The sequence below is a fragment of the Medicago sativa genome, chromosome 4 (assembly GCF_051527215.1).
Source record: "Medicago sativa cultivar Bolivia chromosome 4, Bolivia_mono, whole genome shotgun sequence".
Taxonomy (NCBI): domain Eukaryota; kingdom Viridiplantae; phylum Streptophyta; class Magnoliopsida; order Fabales; family Fabaceae; genus Medicago; species Medicago sativa.
The window spans coordinates 40083926-40101340 of NC_140752.1; the positions used below are offsets into that span (position 1 = coordinate 40083926).

Sequence of the window (17415 nt, forward strand, 5' to 3'; positions counted from 1 at the left end):
AATATAAAATATAATTGAAAAACGTTTGAAATATAAATAATATTTACAACAAGACTTTTATTTATATGGCCAAATCTTTGCATATTTCTTCATATTATTCAATGTGGACATTTTCCCAACACTAATTCAAGGCATACTTCAACATAAATGAATCGAAATCAATAGCCAATTAGAAATTGAATAACTATTGTACCAAAAAAAAACAAGAAATTGAATAACTATTTTAGTTCTTCAACTTTTACAAATAATAACTATTACCTCAGCATGTTCTTTTTTTAACAAATATTAGGAGAAAAAAATGGTAAAATTAAGAATGTAAGTAATGAACATTGCTCATTGATTCCTCTAAATAAAAATAAATTAATAAAAATAAGTCATGAATAAGGTCAAAGCATTGTACAAAGAATGAATAACAATGGAAGACTTCAAATTTCCAGTCCAGCAATAGGAGCATCCAAGGACACACCCAATGATGAACAGTTGTACAAAGTTTTCACCAGAGAAGTGAATTGCACTGAATACAGCAGAGCTTATGACTACAGCTTGTTGCCACTTCATGGTGGAGGAAAGTGATGTCAACAGAAATCCTCTATAAACAACTTCTTCCAAAAGAGGAGTGACAATGCAGTAAGCAGTAACACAACACACTCTTGAGATATCACTGTTTAGGAGGATCTCCTTCAATGTTGGATTGCTAACAGTCTGCAGCAATGCAATATGGTAAAAGTTACATTAAAGGGAGAAAAAAAACACAAAATTCGATGGCTTTCAATTCATCTGATTTTGCTAAAGTACAAACTTACGAAAGCAAATAAAAACTGCACATTTCCGAATAACTACACACAGTCACGAGGTCGGTTGGTGTATTAACAAAATTTCAGGAGGAATTTTTTTGTTTTATTAGGACCGTATCCAGGGATGAAACTTATAATGCTTTTGTACCAAATAAAACAATATATTATTTAGGGAGTATGTGAAGGATCATGAGAGTGAGAGTTTGTGAAGGATCATGAGAGTGAGAGTTTGTGAAGGATCATGAGAGTTTGTTGGACGTTAGTTTTCTTAGGCTTCTTTTTGTAATCTCACTTTTGAATCATTCAATTATATGATGCATATTCAGTTTTCAATCACTGTTCTCTGATCTAATAATTTTCATTTCTCAAAAATCAAATAAAATATTTTAATTAAAACTTTTATGAGTGCTTTTGAAAAACACAATATGTATGACTGAGTATGAAGAAACCTTTACCAAACATGTATGACTGAGTATGAAGAAACTCACATGTTAAAGAAATAAAATAAAAGAACGACAAACAAAGAGCAATTTCATAGTAACTTGTTTCATTAAGAAAATAAGGATAGCAGCTCCTTACAACAAAAGGTAATCTATAGAATTCCTAATAATAGTTTAGTGATCATAGTTATATACTACTAACTACTAATGCAAACAACTCGATGCTTGTGCAGAAAGGTGTCTATAGAGAAAAAACATAATCATAACAGTTTTCGCTAGCTGTAGCAGTATTGGGATTGAAAATTACGATGTAGCAGAGAAGTTGCTTCCAATCTATTACTAGTGTTGTTAAATGTGCTTTGGTAAAGCCTAGGGTCCCTTGAAGAAGCTTCGACTCTTTCGCTACGGGAAACCATGCTTTTAGTGGCTACTAGGTAGGCTTTTAAGCAAGGAAAATCCCATGAATGATTCAGAACTTTGACAAGGTAGCCTTGAGCTTCCTTTGACTTTGAATTGTACAGAAGCACCATCTTTCTTCTACTTTGACTAATTGAGCCATATCATTCTTTATCACAGCACCACTGAACACTAGGAAGCATACCATGCCACTTTGACTAGTGCAGCAGCTCCTAGTTGATAATGTATACCTAATTGCATGCCAGTGTATTAGAGTAGTTATACCTGGCAATCCCTTCATTTATTTTTTTAATTCTAGCCGCTTTTGTAACAACAATAACTAACTGAATCACCTTCAGTTAGTTCCTCTTTCCTATTTTGTTAAGAGTTGTCACAGCTCAATAAATAGTCGTTTGCATGCTCAATAGTAATCACCTTTCATTTTCCAAATCATTGAGAGCTTTCAGTTTCACTCCAGATATCCCAATATGGTATCTGGTGTTTAGTTTGATCCTTAGGAATGACTTCTGTAGAAAATCGACTATTTTCCACCAGCACCACCTCGACCACCACACACTTTTCAGGTTATGATTTCTATGGATTCTTCTTTTACCACTGCTCTGGTAATCTTCCCCAACGTAAGTGAAGATGCATAAACTTCGTACAGAATTCTACAACATGTTGCTGAAATGTGCCTCTGAGTTTCTTCTTTGGATCCAAGGTTCGTTGACTCTCTCAACATGGTTGGTGATTCGATCTCCATGAAAGAGCATTTGAATGCGATCTTTGAAGGTTTACCATAGTTATATGAATCTGCAATTTCTCTCATTAGTTGCTAGTTGGATTCTCTCGCGATAGATGGGGTAGCTACATCGCTTCTTACTTAATGAAGCACGACTTGACAAGTTTTCTAAGAAAAATGTCATGGTTTCTTTTGTCAATCTCATTCCTGCACTTCACCAGAGAGTTCGCCAGCAAGCTCTGTAACAGAGACTTCAGCTTCTCCTCAAGCTAATCTTTCTTACTCAACAAAATACAATCCTCTGCTGACATACTCTGGTGATCGGGCCAATTCAAATGAGGTCATGATGGCTGCTATGGTGGCCGTTGACCTTGCAGCTTTAGTGAGTGTCAGGTTTGTAAAGAGTCTGGACATGATCAGTCTGTATGTTATCACCAATTTGAGCCTATTTATGTTCAAAAACCTCTCTAGGCTCCACCTCCTTCCCCTGGTTCATATCTGTCTCAATGGTTTTCTCCCCTCGGGGAAGAAATGTTACTCTACGTATCAGTCTGGTCCACAGTTTCATCCACCTCCACAACAGTTTGCTTCAGTTATGCCTTCACCAGCCTTTCAGGCTGTTCCACAGCTTATGCTACCACCGCATCAAACTCCACCTCATGCCTACGTTATGTTGTCACCACATCATGCTCTAGCTCAACCTATGCTTGCGTCCCCTTGATCATTCAAAACCAGGTTTGACAAATGCTCATCCAAACATACACACGTAAATCGAAGCAAGTACAAATAACATTTAGCTTCCCTTGACTTGGAAAGGTAAAGAAGCGCCATCAAATACCATTTTCTCAACTGTCATACACTAATGACCAGTCTGAACATTCTTCTTCAATGCAACACTAAACACTAGAAAGCCAAGCATGCCATCCTAGATAGTGCAACTCCCAGTCTCAATTCACTATGTATAACTATAATTGCATGTAAACCAACCAAGGAATCTTTCTTACAAAGAGAATTCCCTACAAACTACACTGATCTCCTCTTAGCCTATCACAACTAAGAGCTTTGTCCATCCCGATATCCTCCGCCAGTCAACCTCACAGTTTTCTCACTTATACCACATCCAACTTAAACCTTTTGTCTCCCTCGTATATCGTTAGAAATCATTTCTTCGCAAAAACAACCCACACTCCATAAATCCTTAAGGGTGTGTTTGGATGGAGGGTTTAGGAGGGGAGGGCTTACTTTTCGCTTTTTAAATTACGCACACTAAGAAATATTTTTTAAAAAATTAAAATAATAACATCGTAAACGATCATATAATACTTTAATCACACTAAATTTATCTTAGAAAAACAAGTTATATAGTTTGTAATTTAAAAAAGAAAAGTAAACCCTCCCCTCCCTTCCCCTCCTAAATCCTCAATCCAAACACACCCTAAAGTTAACATTTGTTAAAGGGTCCTATGAACTGATGTACCATTCTACCAAGAAAGTTCGGCAATTATAGCAATGAGGCTGAGAGACTTTCCATCAAAGAAGTATTTACCCCCATGGTTTGCATCCCAGACTGATAAGCTGTTCTTCTACACAAGAATTTTTATTTTGGTCTAAAGGCGAGAGCAGGATCCTCACTATATTTACATCTATTTGGTGTATAATATCCCACTTCTAAAACACCTAGTAGCAAAATTTCTATAAGTGATAATCGGAAGAGAAATGCGCATTAGATATGTAACATTTGTTGCTTTTCTTATACGAATGAAATTGCAGTAAAGATATATATAATCTCTAACCTTAAAGCCAAGTAATCTGTCAGCAAGTAGTGATGTTAGACAAACCAGAAGAGCAATAAACCCAAATCCCAGAGCTGATGACAAAAACCAGTTCCTGTCACTCAATAATTTGTTATTTTCGAAGAAACTTGAAAATTTATACTGTGGTTTAGCCGTGGACTTCAATACAACCAGAGCCGCATTAAACTCAAGAACTTGAATGGTAAGAAGAGATATGGCCTGCATTTGTGAATGAAAAAGAACCATGTGTTAAAATATCTTAACAAAAGTCAAAACAACGTGAAAAGGCTCTATAGCACCTACCTTAGAAACTTGTTGTATAAAAGCGCCTTTCATTTCAGAAAATGAAAGCTATCATTAAGAACCTTAAAATGAAAATTCCAATTCAACCTTACAGAACTGCACAAATTTACTATTCACCAGCCTGTTATATTTGCAACATAAGACTGCTTACAGTAGATGTGGATTCTAATTACCAACCTTATGTTAAATAATCTTCTAAAGGTTTATCACCGTATTAATTCCATAAGGATACAAACCAATTACAACTAAAATTTGTTATGTGTTAACCACTTAAATAAATCTATACGAAAAGGAAATGAAGTATCATTTCAAATGTTTAGTAATCGCAAGGACACTAATATGCAGAGGTCGGGATTCAAACCTCATATTTCCCATTTATTCCCACTTAAGGTGTGTGAGTCTATCTAGTAGACCACTGACCAGATTTAGAAGAACTATTTTCACTTTTTTCTTTTCACTATACGCTTGTACTTAAATAAACGAGTAAATAATCATTTGAGTCCATGAATATGGAAGGTGACGTCACTATAATCATGACTATAATCCTTGTCGAACGTATTTAAATTACAAACAGTTTGGATTTGGATCCTCTTCAACCATTTCTCTCATGCTGTTTGTTCTAATGTCTCTTTTGCTAATCAGTTTGGTGTATAAAATTAGGGTTAACGGTGTTTTACCCCTGTAATATAGGTTATTTCCATGTTTATCCCCTGTAAAATATTTTTTTGATTTACCACCCTATAAAAGTTTTTTTTTTCCAGAACACCCCTAATAGGTCATACAAAAACCAAAATTTTTGTAAAAAAAAATAAAAATTCCTTTTTGTATGATCTATTAGGTGGGTATCATGAAAAAATTAATATTTTACAGGGATAAATAAAAAAAAATATTTTACAGGGGTAAACCCGGAAATGACCTATATTACAGGGATAAACCACTATTAACCCAATAAAATTACTAACAAAATAAGGATAAAGGATAAAGGTGACGTTACCTGAGTTTGTGGGTGAAGAAGAGGTTGCTGTCCTGTGAAGAACGCAACGACGGAGAATCCACCAAAACTGAGAGGGATGTGAAGAGTGAAAAGATAAAGAACAAGATTGGTCCATACATCACCACTCTGCCATGGACTATCCTCTTCCCGTAACACTGAGTAAAAGGAAGTGTCTTGTTCTTTCCTTTTGCAATGGCACCTCTTGGACCTCAATTTCGAGTTTCTATTTGTGTTTTTTTGGCTGTAAAAGTGTTTCACTACCAACCTATCAAGTTGAGTGGGAAATTTAACACAAACAGCTTGTAACCACCCCGTTACTGACATGACATATATATGTCTCCTTAACACTTGTTTCTTCTTTAATCTTGAATTATGAAGTGTATTCTAGTGTTTGGTTCAGGTTGATGGTCTTTAGCTTCTATTTCTCCCAATCCATCCGTATCCTATATTATTCACAGCTCATAGTACTTGGGACTTGCTCCCTCGATCCCATAATAAATGAAGTTTTGTAAGAAAATATTGTTTCAAAATAACCGTTTCATTTCACTTTTTGATACGATATCCATTATTTTTTCATTTATAACTCTAATTACTATTATTTTCATCACTCTCAATTCAATATAATTCAATATATTCATCTTTACATTTATGATAAAAGTGAATGTATCAATACTTAACAAACACACTTAAAACAATTTTACTCCCTCCTTCACTTATACATTTTTTTAATATATGTGAATGAGCAAATAGCTCATCAAATACAATTTTTAAAATTCCCACAAATTAGAGGGTTTTTGTATTATAAAAAAACTCCAAATCTCTCCCCTCTTAAATTCCTTTATTTCTTCTGATCTGTCTGGTGAGAACGGTTGAGTTGCAACGATGGTAGAGAATGCTCCGATGATCGGTAACGGCTTCCGGTGCGGTGGTGATGAATCTTCGCGGTGGAACGAAGGGTGCCTGCAGGTATATTAACACTCCAACGCTCAAGTCAGTATTGGAACCGAGAGAGAAAGTGTAAGAAGTGTTGTGGAAAGTAATGTGTACGTTGAGGGTGAAGCAAGTTCACCCTTATATAGGCGCGCGTTGATCATAACCGTCTCCGGGTTATGCGGCGTGAGATTAGGAATGGGAAGGGACATGTGTAGCGTGATTCTTGCGAGGAGGCGTACTCCAGTGTGGCACGATGCAGGCAAGATGGAGTGCTCCCTTGAGTGTGTTGCCTTAAGGCGGCGTATTATAGTCCACGTGTAACCGTGGGATTGGTCTTGTGACTGGTCTTGAATACTTGCCCCCCTCCAAGTCGTTGATGCTTTTATGGCTCAATGGCTTTATCGATAAAGGGAGGCGTCCGTCTACGGCTTAGTTTGGCGGCCCTCGATGCGTTTTGTTATGAACTTAAGCCCTCCCGCAAAGAGTTGGCGTCTGTTGATGTCCTAAGCCGGACGACCCTTAAAGTGTTTCATCGGGGAACTTTTGATTCCATCTTCGAGGAAGCGGCGGCCGACTGTGAGTTAGTAGGAGTAGTTGGCATTTAATGCTTCAGACGGAGCGTCATAATTTGATAGTTGTTTAGTTTTACTTTCCACGTGTCTGATTAGTGTGTTCAAAGCGCTCCTGGAAAACGTTGTACGTGCGTGTAGCTTTGACTGAGTAATGTTTTTTCCAAGGTTGTTGTCCACCGTTCAGATCTTGGCTCTTGATTTCGCTTGATCTGGCCCGTTGATGTGGACAGTTTCGAGGCTATTTAAGGAGAAGTTTTATCTGTTTTCCTTCATAGTTTATCGCTTTCTTTTGGTGTTATCGCCAGAAAGCGTTTTCGTCTTCGTACATAGACCCACTTGTTCTCTTCTTCTTTTGATTTTCAAGTGTTCTATTGCTTGGTATTTTTGGTCTGGGTAAGAATGGCCCTTTTCTTTTTTGTGGGTAATGGAAGTCATTCTTTGTGTGTATTTCGTGATCGTTCGATGGAGCGAAGGAGAAACTGATTTGTTCGGAAGGTTTTTTATTCTTGGGTCATAATGGATGGCTTGGTGGGCGACCTTTGTCTTCTTTAAAAAGGTCAACATTTCAGGCATTGAAGTTGAGATGAAGGACTCGCTTTGTTTCCCCCGTTAATAAGAAGACTCGCCTTGTTTCGCCCCGTTACCTGGGTCGATTCAAGAACCGTCAAGCGGTGATTCGATCGCGGCTTTAAGGATGGGGATTAAGAAAGATTTTTTCCTAGGGCCGTGCATCATTGAGTTCGACGGTACTAGGCTACTTCCTTGTCGACCTCGCTTAGCACGAAGTTGAGTCTTCTCCCGGGTGTGAGTTTATCGTTGGGTTTCGTCCGGTTTGTCTTCGATATTGGCAACCGAACGTAGCCTGGATCGTCGACGATCTTCCCTGCTACTTCTTAGGGTAGAGCTTTTATTTGTACTTTTCTTTTGTTTAATTTCCGTTGTGGCGGCCCTTCTTGTAATTGATTTGAATGTTTGAATGAAAAGAAGCTTGAAAACCTTTTTCATTCCTTCTTGTTGTTTTTGTTTTTCCCGGGTTTCTCTTTCCCTTTTGTAGCAGTGCATTTTATTCCATGCCACGTTTTGTAATGTATGCATTTTTACTTCATGTTATGTTGGGTAGGATTACACGGGCATTCTAGTCCAGGTCGCACTGATTCATTTTATTTCATGCGGCGCCCGATTTTATTTAATTTGTTCCAATGCATTTTGTTTCATATGGCGGTAAGTGAAGGTTCCTGGCGCCTTCTCGCATTGATGCAGTGGTAAGTGTAGGTTCCTGGCCCCAATTTTCTTTAATTTGTTCCAACGCTTTTTGTTACATGCGACGGTAAGTGTAAGTTCCTGGCGCCTTCTCGCGCTGATGCATTTTTTTTCATGCGGCGCCTGGTTCTCTTTCAGTCCGCATTGATGCATTTTGATTCATGTGGCGGCTGGTTTTCTCTCCGCTCGCATTGATGCATTTTGTTTCATGCATCGGCACCTTATTTGCTTTTATGCTTAATTGGCCGCCCAAGCGAACACGTCCAGCCAAGGCTTAGTTCCCCCTTTAGAGCGCTTAGGTCCATAATTAACATACAATGAGTATTACATAAATAAAATGAACTAGAGTAGGCATTTGGCAAGAATCGAAGCCAAAAAAGGTTGGTCAAAGTTTAGTCAAAGTTTGGTCAAAGTTTGGACAACAAAGGTTCCTCCTTTGGAGATGAATTTAGTTTAAACTTTATTTTAGGGAAGTAACTTGTTAATTAGGTCCATAATTATCATACAATGAGTATTACATAAATAGAATGAACTAGAGGAGGCATTTGGCAAGAATCCAAGCCAAAAAAGGTTGGTCAAAGTTTGGTCAAAGTTTGGACAACAAAGGTTCCTCCTTTGGAGACGAACTTAGTTTAAACTTTATTTTAGGGAAGTAACTTGTTAATTTGGTCCATAATACATCATACAATGAGTATTACATAAATATAATGAACTAGAGTAGGCATATGGAAAAAATCCAAGCCAATAAACGTTGGTCAAAGTTTGGTTAATGTTTGGACAGTAAAGGTTCCTCCTTTGGAGACGAACTTAGCTTAAACTTTATTTTAAGGAAGTAACTTGTTAATTTGGTCCATAATACATCAGTCGTCACCTCATGATGCAACAAAAACATCATTGTCAACGGCTATAATCAACGGCTATATGGATACAAGTATCTGGTCAATGGCAATATGGATATAACATCCGACACGACATATGATGCATGAACATATGACTCAATCGACCATGCATATGTTCACAACAATTCAACGGCTATAATCAACGGCTATATGTATATACATGCATTCATCATCAATTACATCCAATTAGCATGTATAAACTCACCATCAACAATCAACATTTAGCATGTTCACTAATCAACATCAACTACATCATTACAACTCAACAACTCCATACAATTTCTCACAAACCAAGTAAAGGAGAAAGTATATCACATTATGATAAACATCGTTTTCAACACCTATCAATCATTCACACCTCTTCATATACTCATATCAAACTATTCACAAAATATTTGCAAGATATTCGATCTTAAAGATCATTTTCGACAAAGTTCGTATCGTTTTACAAAACGGCCAACATTGACATTTTTCAAAACAAGATAACTTATTCAAGTATGAAATCCTACAATGCAACCTTAATTAATCATATAAGCATGGCATAGGCCCCTTACAAACTATCAAGCATTAGTTCGAAGTTTAGCCTAAGTTCGTATAAGAAATCCCAAGTTCGTATATCCCACCATTTTTCCGAAAAACCAAGTTTCACATTATTAAGACCTTGCACTAAACCTACATGCTTCATCTAAGTCCACATGAACTATAGATCAACCATGTATTCATCCTTATTCACAAAAATCTCATTTTTCGATAATTTCCAAAAACCGAAAACGTCACAATTCCAAGTTTCATACCATTTATAAAATCCAAGTTTTGACCAAGTAAAATATGTTCCAACAAAAATATGAATCAAAACAGCAAAATAACAAATCATTTTCAACTCAACACCTCAAGTTCCATCGCCAAAACATAGCTTATTTCACGTAATCACTTAAAACGACATTTTAGCTCAAAAACCCGTTTTCTCCGATTCAATTCCACCCAAAACATTTCTCAAACCATCAACACATTCACATTCCCAAATACATAAATGCATACTCAGTTTCTCACTCTAAGAATTTCATTAAACCCAATATCAAGTTTGGAAAAGTTTCACGGCTCATAGAAAAAGTTATGATAAGTTTTCACAAAAATCCACGCGACCTATGTGTAGTAATTTGACCATAACTCAAGTTCTACAAATCATTTTGAAGTCAAACCAACGCCATTAGAAAGCTAACATCTTAACCTAAAACTTCCATGCTCACACCTAAAGCCAACTCAGAAAGGAAAATGGTGAAAAATGGCACACAAAAGAGCTCTGGGCGCCAGGAAGGTGCAGAAGCACCAGCTCAAGTGCTGGCTCTCTGGAACTGGGCGCCTAGCGCCCCAGTTCAAGCGCCAGTGCTGCGAAAAGTGCGAATTTGGGTTGTTTGACCTCGGGTTTCCTTCAAAATCACCCCAAAAGTGCTTATTTTGATTCCCCATTCACCTAAAGTGTTTAACAACTTATCCCAAGGCTCAACCACATCAAATAAGCTCTTTTCACAACACTCAAAATGGCTTATACAACAATTGAATTGATTTTTCTTAAAACACCAAAACTTTAACAACAACAATTCACATCTTTCAAAATCAACACAATCAAAAACAACAACTCAACTCATCAACACCCAATCCACAAAATGACATTATCAACAACACTCAACAACAACCATATCACATAATCATGAATTCATTCACAATTCAACAACAACAATGTCATATTTCACCAATTTGAACATAAACAACAAAGTTCTCATATCTATACAACTTGAGCATGTAAATTCGACATCAACAACTTAATTATTATCAAATTCACATACCCAAACATAGCATCAAAATAAGAGCACGAATTTCACCAATTAAATTCACAATAATCACTTTTCTCAAATAAGCACTTTTGAATATAAGTAGAATAGAGATTACAACTTAAAGATTATGATAGAACACTATCCCCCTTACCTCACAACAAGCAAATCCTAGCCTTAGCTTCACTTTAGCTCCTTGAATCTCTACCCCCTTCTTGATCTTCAAGCTCTCCTCTTCTAACCCTTTTTCTCATTCTCTAGCTCTTTCTCTCTCTACCTCTCTCAAATGTTATGTGAAATGAATGTGAAACCCTATCTCCTCTGAAGAGTTTATATAGGCTCTACACTAGTGGGCTTAACCCTTAAAAAGTCTTGATGGGCTCAAAGCTCTCATTAACTAACTCACAAAGTTTCTACTCGCTTATGGTTAAAAATAACGGGTAGTTACCGGCTCTTAACTAATTACCACAACCCACTAGTAACTTAGTAAAAATAATGGTTCTCCCTTGAAACACTAAAAATAATCATCACAGTGAAATTACTAAATTACCCTTGGTCACACAATGACCAAAATACCCCTAAGTCCAAAATGACTAAAATATCATTCTAACACCGAATTCTAATAATCCCAACCAAAATACACACAGAGGCAATTAATCACATACGAGCACATATAAACACGTATAAATAAACAATAAAATAAATCTAACGAAAATCGGGTTGTTACAGTATCCATCACCAGATTCAACTGCTTCATATGCTTCTTCAACATATTTTATTATGAACTTGGTGCCTCTATCTTCTACAGTACAGCTGGTGTAACGAGAAAATACTTGGTACATTTTAGGTTATAGAAATTATTCCCTCCCTCCCACAAATCATGGCCAATTTGTTAAAAATATTTGTCACAAAATAAACAACCCTTTTAATTTTCAGCATAATATTAACAACTTTTTCCAATTGTACTACTTACATCACTCTCAATTCAATATTTTTCAACTAGCACTTATGGTAATAGAGACTAAACTACTTTAGTAAAAGTTATTATTTCCTCATTCATTTAATACAAACCAATTCTTATTTGCCACTTGGCTTTTCATTTTAACACCTTTTTCAAAACTAATAAAAAACACAAAACCAATCAAACGTCAATTTCTACCCCGAACTACGAGGTTTTGATCCCTCACGGGTACGTAGGCAGAGGACACTCGTCCTTCCAAATCATAAAAGATGTAAATAAAAACACTTTCTTTTTCTTTTAATCATCACTCTAATTTCTTTTTTTAGCAAGCAAGTTATAGCACATAAATTAAATAAAATCAAAAGGTTCCCGAATGATACTACGGACATAAAGGGTGTCAATACCTTCCCTTTATGTAACTAACCCCCGAACCCTAAATCTTTTCAAAATATGGGGTAGTTTGAACTTTTATCCCCTTTTCTTAAAAAAAATTAAATGTTCAGTCGTGAAATAAAAATTGAGTGAAAAGCTAATCAAATAGCCTTGACCTCCGAAAAATGAAGTCACACCTTGTTGACAAAATCGTAGATAGCTTTGTTTGTAAGATAAGTCTTACTATAGATAATTAGACTAGTGTATAAGTCAAAGTAGGATGAATATATGACCAATGAACAAGTAACTTGAATAAAATAATGTTTAAATATAGTTTTCATCCTGGAAGACGAAAGGTCACACATTGTTGACAAAACGGTAGATAGCTTTGTTTTTAAGCTAAGTCTTATTATAGATAATTAGACTAATGTATAAGTCAAAGTAGCATGAATATATAACCAATGAACAAGTAACTTGACTAAAATAATGTTTAAATATAGTTTTCATCCTGGAAGACGAAAGTTCACACCTTGTTAACAAAACCGTAGATAGCTTTGTTTGCAAGCTAAGTCTTACTATATATAATTAGACTGGTGTATAAGTCAAAGTAGGATGAATATATAACCAATGAACAAGTAACTTGATGAAAATAATGTTTAAATCGGGTTATTATCCTAGAAGAAGAAAGGTCACACCTTGTTGACCACAACCGTAGATAGCTTGGTTTGCAACCTAAGTCTTAATATAGTTAATTAGAATAATGTATATGTAAAAAGTAGGATGAATATATAACCAATGAACAAGTAACTTGACTAAAATAATGTTTAAATATTGTTTTCATCCCGGAAGACGAAAGGTCACTCATTGTTGACAAAACCGTATATAGCTTGGTTTGTAAGCTAAGGCTTACTATAGATAATTTAACTAGTTATAAGTCAAAGTAGGATGAATATATAACCAATGAACAAGTAACTTGACTAAAATAATGTTTAAATCGAGTTATCATCCTCGAAGACGAAATGTCACACCTTGTTGACCACAACCGTAGATAGCTTGGTTTGTAACCTAAGTCTTACTATAGTTAATTAGAATAATTTAGTATATGTAAAAAGTAGGATGAATATATAACCAATGAACAAGTAACTTGACTAAAATAATGTTTAAATATAGTTTTAATCCTGGAAGACGAAATGTCACACCTTTTTGAAATAACCGTAGATAGCTTGGTTTGTAAGCTAAGTCTTACTATAGATAATTAAACTAGTGTATAAGTCAAAGTAAGATGAATATATAATCAATGAACAAGTAACTTGACTAAAATAATGTTTAAATCGAGTTATCATCCTAGAAGACGAAAGGTCACACCTTGTTGACAAAACCGTAGATAGCTTGGTTTGTAAGCTAAGTCTTACGATAGATAATTAGACTAGTGTATAAGTCAAAGTAGGATGAATATATGACCATGAACAAGTAACTTGACAAAAATAATGTTTAAATATAGTTTTCATTCTGGAAAACGAATGGTCACACCTTCTTGACAAAACCGTAGATAACTTTGTTTGTAAGCTAAGTCTTACTATAGATAATTAGACTAATGTATAAGTCAAAGTAGCATGAATATATAACCAATGAACAAGTAACTTGACTAAAATAATGTTTAAATATAGTTTTCATCCTGGAAGAAGAAAGGTCGCACCTTGTTTACAAAACCGTAGATAGCTTTGTTTGTAAGATAAGTCTTACTATAGATAATTAGACTACTGTATAAGTCAATGTAGGATGAATATATGACCAATGAACAAGTAACTTGACTAAAATAATGTTTAAATATAGTTTTCATCCAGGAATATGAAAGGTTACACCTTGTTGACAAAACCGTAGATAGCTTGGTTTGTAAGCTAAGTCTTACTATAGATAATTAGACTAGTGTATAAGTCAAAGTTGGATGAATATATAACCAATGAACAAGTAACTTGACTAAAATAATGTTTAAATCGAGTTATCATCCTGGAAGACGAAAGGTCACACCTTGTTGACCACAACCGTAGATAGCTTGGTTTGTAACCTAAGTCTTACTATAGTTAATTAGAATAATGTAGTATATGTAAAAAGTAGGATGAATATATAACCAATGAACAATTAACTTGACTAAAATAATGTTTAAATATAGTTTTCATCCTGGAAGACGAAAGGTCACACCTTGTTGACAAAACCGTCGATAGCTTGGTTTGTAAGCTAAGTCTTACTATAGAAAATTAAACTAGTGTATAAGTCAAAGTAGGATGAATATATAATCAATGAACAAGTAACTTGACTAAAATAATGTTTAAATCGAGTTATCATCCTGGAAGACGAAAGGTCACACCTTGTTGACCACAACCGTAAATAGCTTGGTTTGTAACCTAAGTCTTACTATAGTTAATTAGAATAATTTAGTATATGTAAAAAGTAGGATGAATATATAACCAATGAACAAGTAACTTGACTAAAATAATGTTTAAATATAGTTTTAATCCTGGAAGACGAAATGTCACACCTTTTTGACATAACCGTAGATAGCTTGGTTTGTAAGCTAAGTCTTACTATAGATAATTAAACTAGTGTATAAGTCAAAGTAGGATGAATATATAATCAATGAACAAGTAACTTGACTAAAATAATGTTTAAATCGAGTTATCATCCTGGAAGACGAAAGGTCACACCTTGTTGACCACAACCGTAGATAACTTGGTTTGTAACCTAAGTCTTAATATAGTTAATTAGAATAATGTAGTATAAGTAAAAAGTAGGATGAATATATAACCAATGGATAAGTAACTTGACTAAAATAATGTTTAAATATAGTTTTCATCCTGGAAGACGAAAGGTCACACCTTGATGACAAAACCGTAGATAGCTTTGTTTGTAAGATAAGTCTTACTATAGATAATTACACTAGTATATAAGTCAAAGTAGGATGAATATATGACCATGAACAAGTAAATTGACAAAAATAATGTTTAAATATAGTTTTCATTCTGGAAAACGAATGGTCACACCTTCTTGACAAAACCGAAGATAGCTTTGTTTGTAAGCTAAGTCTTACTATAGATAATTAGACTAATGTATAAGTCAAAGTAGCATGAATATATAACCAATGAACAAGTAACTTGACTAAAATAATGTTTAAATATAGTTTTAATCCTGGAAGAAGAAAGGTCGCACCTTGTTGACAAAACCGTAGATAGCTTTGTTTGTAAGATAAGTCTTACTATAGATAATTAGACTACTGTATAAATCAATGTAGGATGAATATATGACCAATGAACAAGTAACTTGACTAAAATAATGTTTAAATATAGTTTTAATCCTGAAAGACGAAATGTCACACCTTTTTGACATAACCGTGGATAGCTTGGTTTGTAAGCTAAGTCTTACTATAGATAATTAGACTAATGTATAAGTCAAAGTAGCATGAATATATAACCAATGAACAAGTAACTTGACTAAAATAATGTTTAAATATAGTTTTCATCCTGGAAGAAGAAAGGTCGCACCTTGTTTACAAAACCGTAGATAGCTTTGTTTGTAAGATAAGTCTTACTATAGATAATTAGACTACTGTATAAGTCAATGTAGGATGAATATATGACCAATGAACAAGTAACTTGACTAAAATAATGTTTAAATATAGTTTTCATCCAGGAATATGAAAGGTTACACCTTGTTGACAAAACCGTAGATAGCTTGGTTTGTAAGCTAAGTCTTACTATAGATAATTAGACTAGTGTATAAGTCAAAGTTGGATGAATATATAACCAATGAACAAGTAACTTGACTAAAATAATGTTTAAATCGAGTTATCATCCTGGAAGACGAAAGGTCACACCTTGTTGACCACAACCGTAGATAGCTTGGTTTGTAACCTAAGTCTTACTATAGTTAATTAGAATAATGTAGTATATGTAAAAAGTAGGATGAATATATAACCAATGAACAATTAACTTGACTAAAATAATGTTTAAATATAGTTTTCATCCTGGAAGACGAAAGGTCACACCTTGTTGACAAAACCGTCGATAGCTTGGTTTGTAAGCTAAGTCTTACTATAGAAAATTAAACTAGTGTATAAGTCAAAGTAGGATGAATATATAATCAATGAACAAGTAACTTGACTAAAATAATGTTTAAATCGAGTTATCATCCTGGAAGACGAAAGGTCACACCTTGTTGACCACAACCGTAAATAGCTTGGTTTGTAACCTAAGTCTTACTATAGTTAATTAGAATAATTTAGTATATGTAAAAAGTAGGATGAATATATAACCAATGAACAAGTAACTTGACTAAAATAATGTTTAAATATAGTTTTAATCCTGGAAGACGAAATGTCACACCTTTTTGACATAACCGTAGATAGCTTGGTTTGTAAGCTAAGTCTTACTATAGATAATTAAACTAGTGTATAAGTCAAAGTAGGATGAATATATAATCAATGAACAAGTAACTTGACTAAAATAATGTTTAAATCGAGTTATCATCCTGGAAGACGAAAGGTCACACCTTGTTGACCACAACCGTAGATAACTTGGTTTGTAACCTAAGTCTTAATATAGTTAATTAGAATAATGTAGTATAAGTAAAAAGTAGGATGAATATATAACCAATGGATAAGTAACTTGACTAAAATAATGTTTAAATATAGTTTTCATCCTGGAAGACGAAAGGTCACACCTTGTTGACAAAACCGTAGATAGCTTTGTTTGTAAGATAAGTCTTACTATAGATAATTAGACTACTGTATAAATCAATGTAGGATGAATATATGACCAATGAACAAGTAACTTGACTAAAATAATGTTTAAATATAGTTTTAATCCTGAAAGACGAAATGTCACACCTTTTTGACATAACCGTGGATAGCTTGGTTTGTAAGCTAAGTCTTACTATAGATAATTAAACTAGTGTATAAGTCAAAGTAGGATGAATATATAATCAATGAACAAGTAACTTGACTAAAATAATGTTTAAATCGAGTTATCATCCTGGAAGACGAAAGGTCACACCTTGTTGACCACAACCGTAGATAACTTGGTTTGTAACCTAAGTCTTAATATAGTTAATTAGAATAATGTAGTATAAGTAAAA

General features: G+C 34.6%; 1 protein-coding gene across 1 annotated transcript; it reads right to left on the minus strand.

Annotated features, from left to right (window-relative positions):
- Positions 1-190: 190 nt before the first annotated feature.
- Positions 191-11255, minus strand: LOC146929361 (CAAX amino terminal protease family protein). Its single transcript, XM_085701329.1, has 3 exons — positions 5463-11255; positions 4166-4384; positions 191-702 (listed from the first exon to the last, which is right to left on the minus strand). The coding sequence occupies exons 1-3, from the start codon at positions 5784-5786 to the stop codon at positions 361-363; spliced, it is 885 nt and encodes a 294-aa protein (XP_085557455.1). The 5' UTR covers positions 5787-11255; the 3' UTR covers positions 191-360.
- Positions 11256-17415: the final 6160 nt, after the last annotated feature.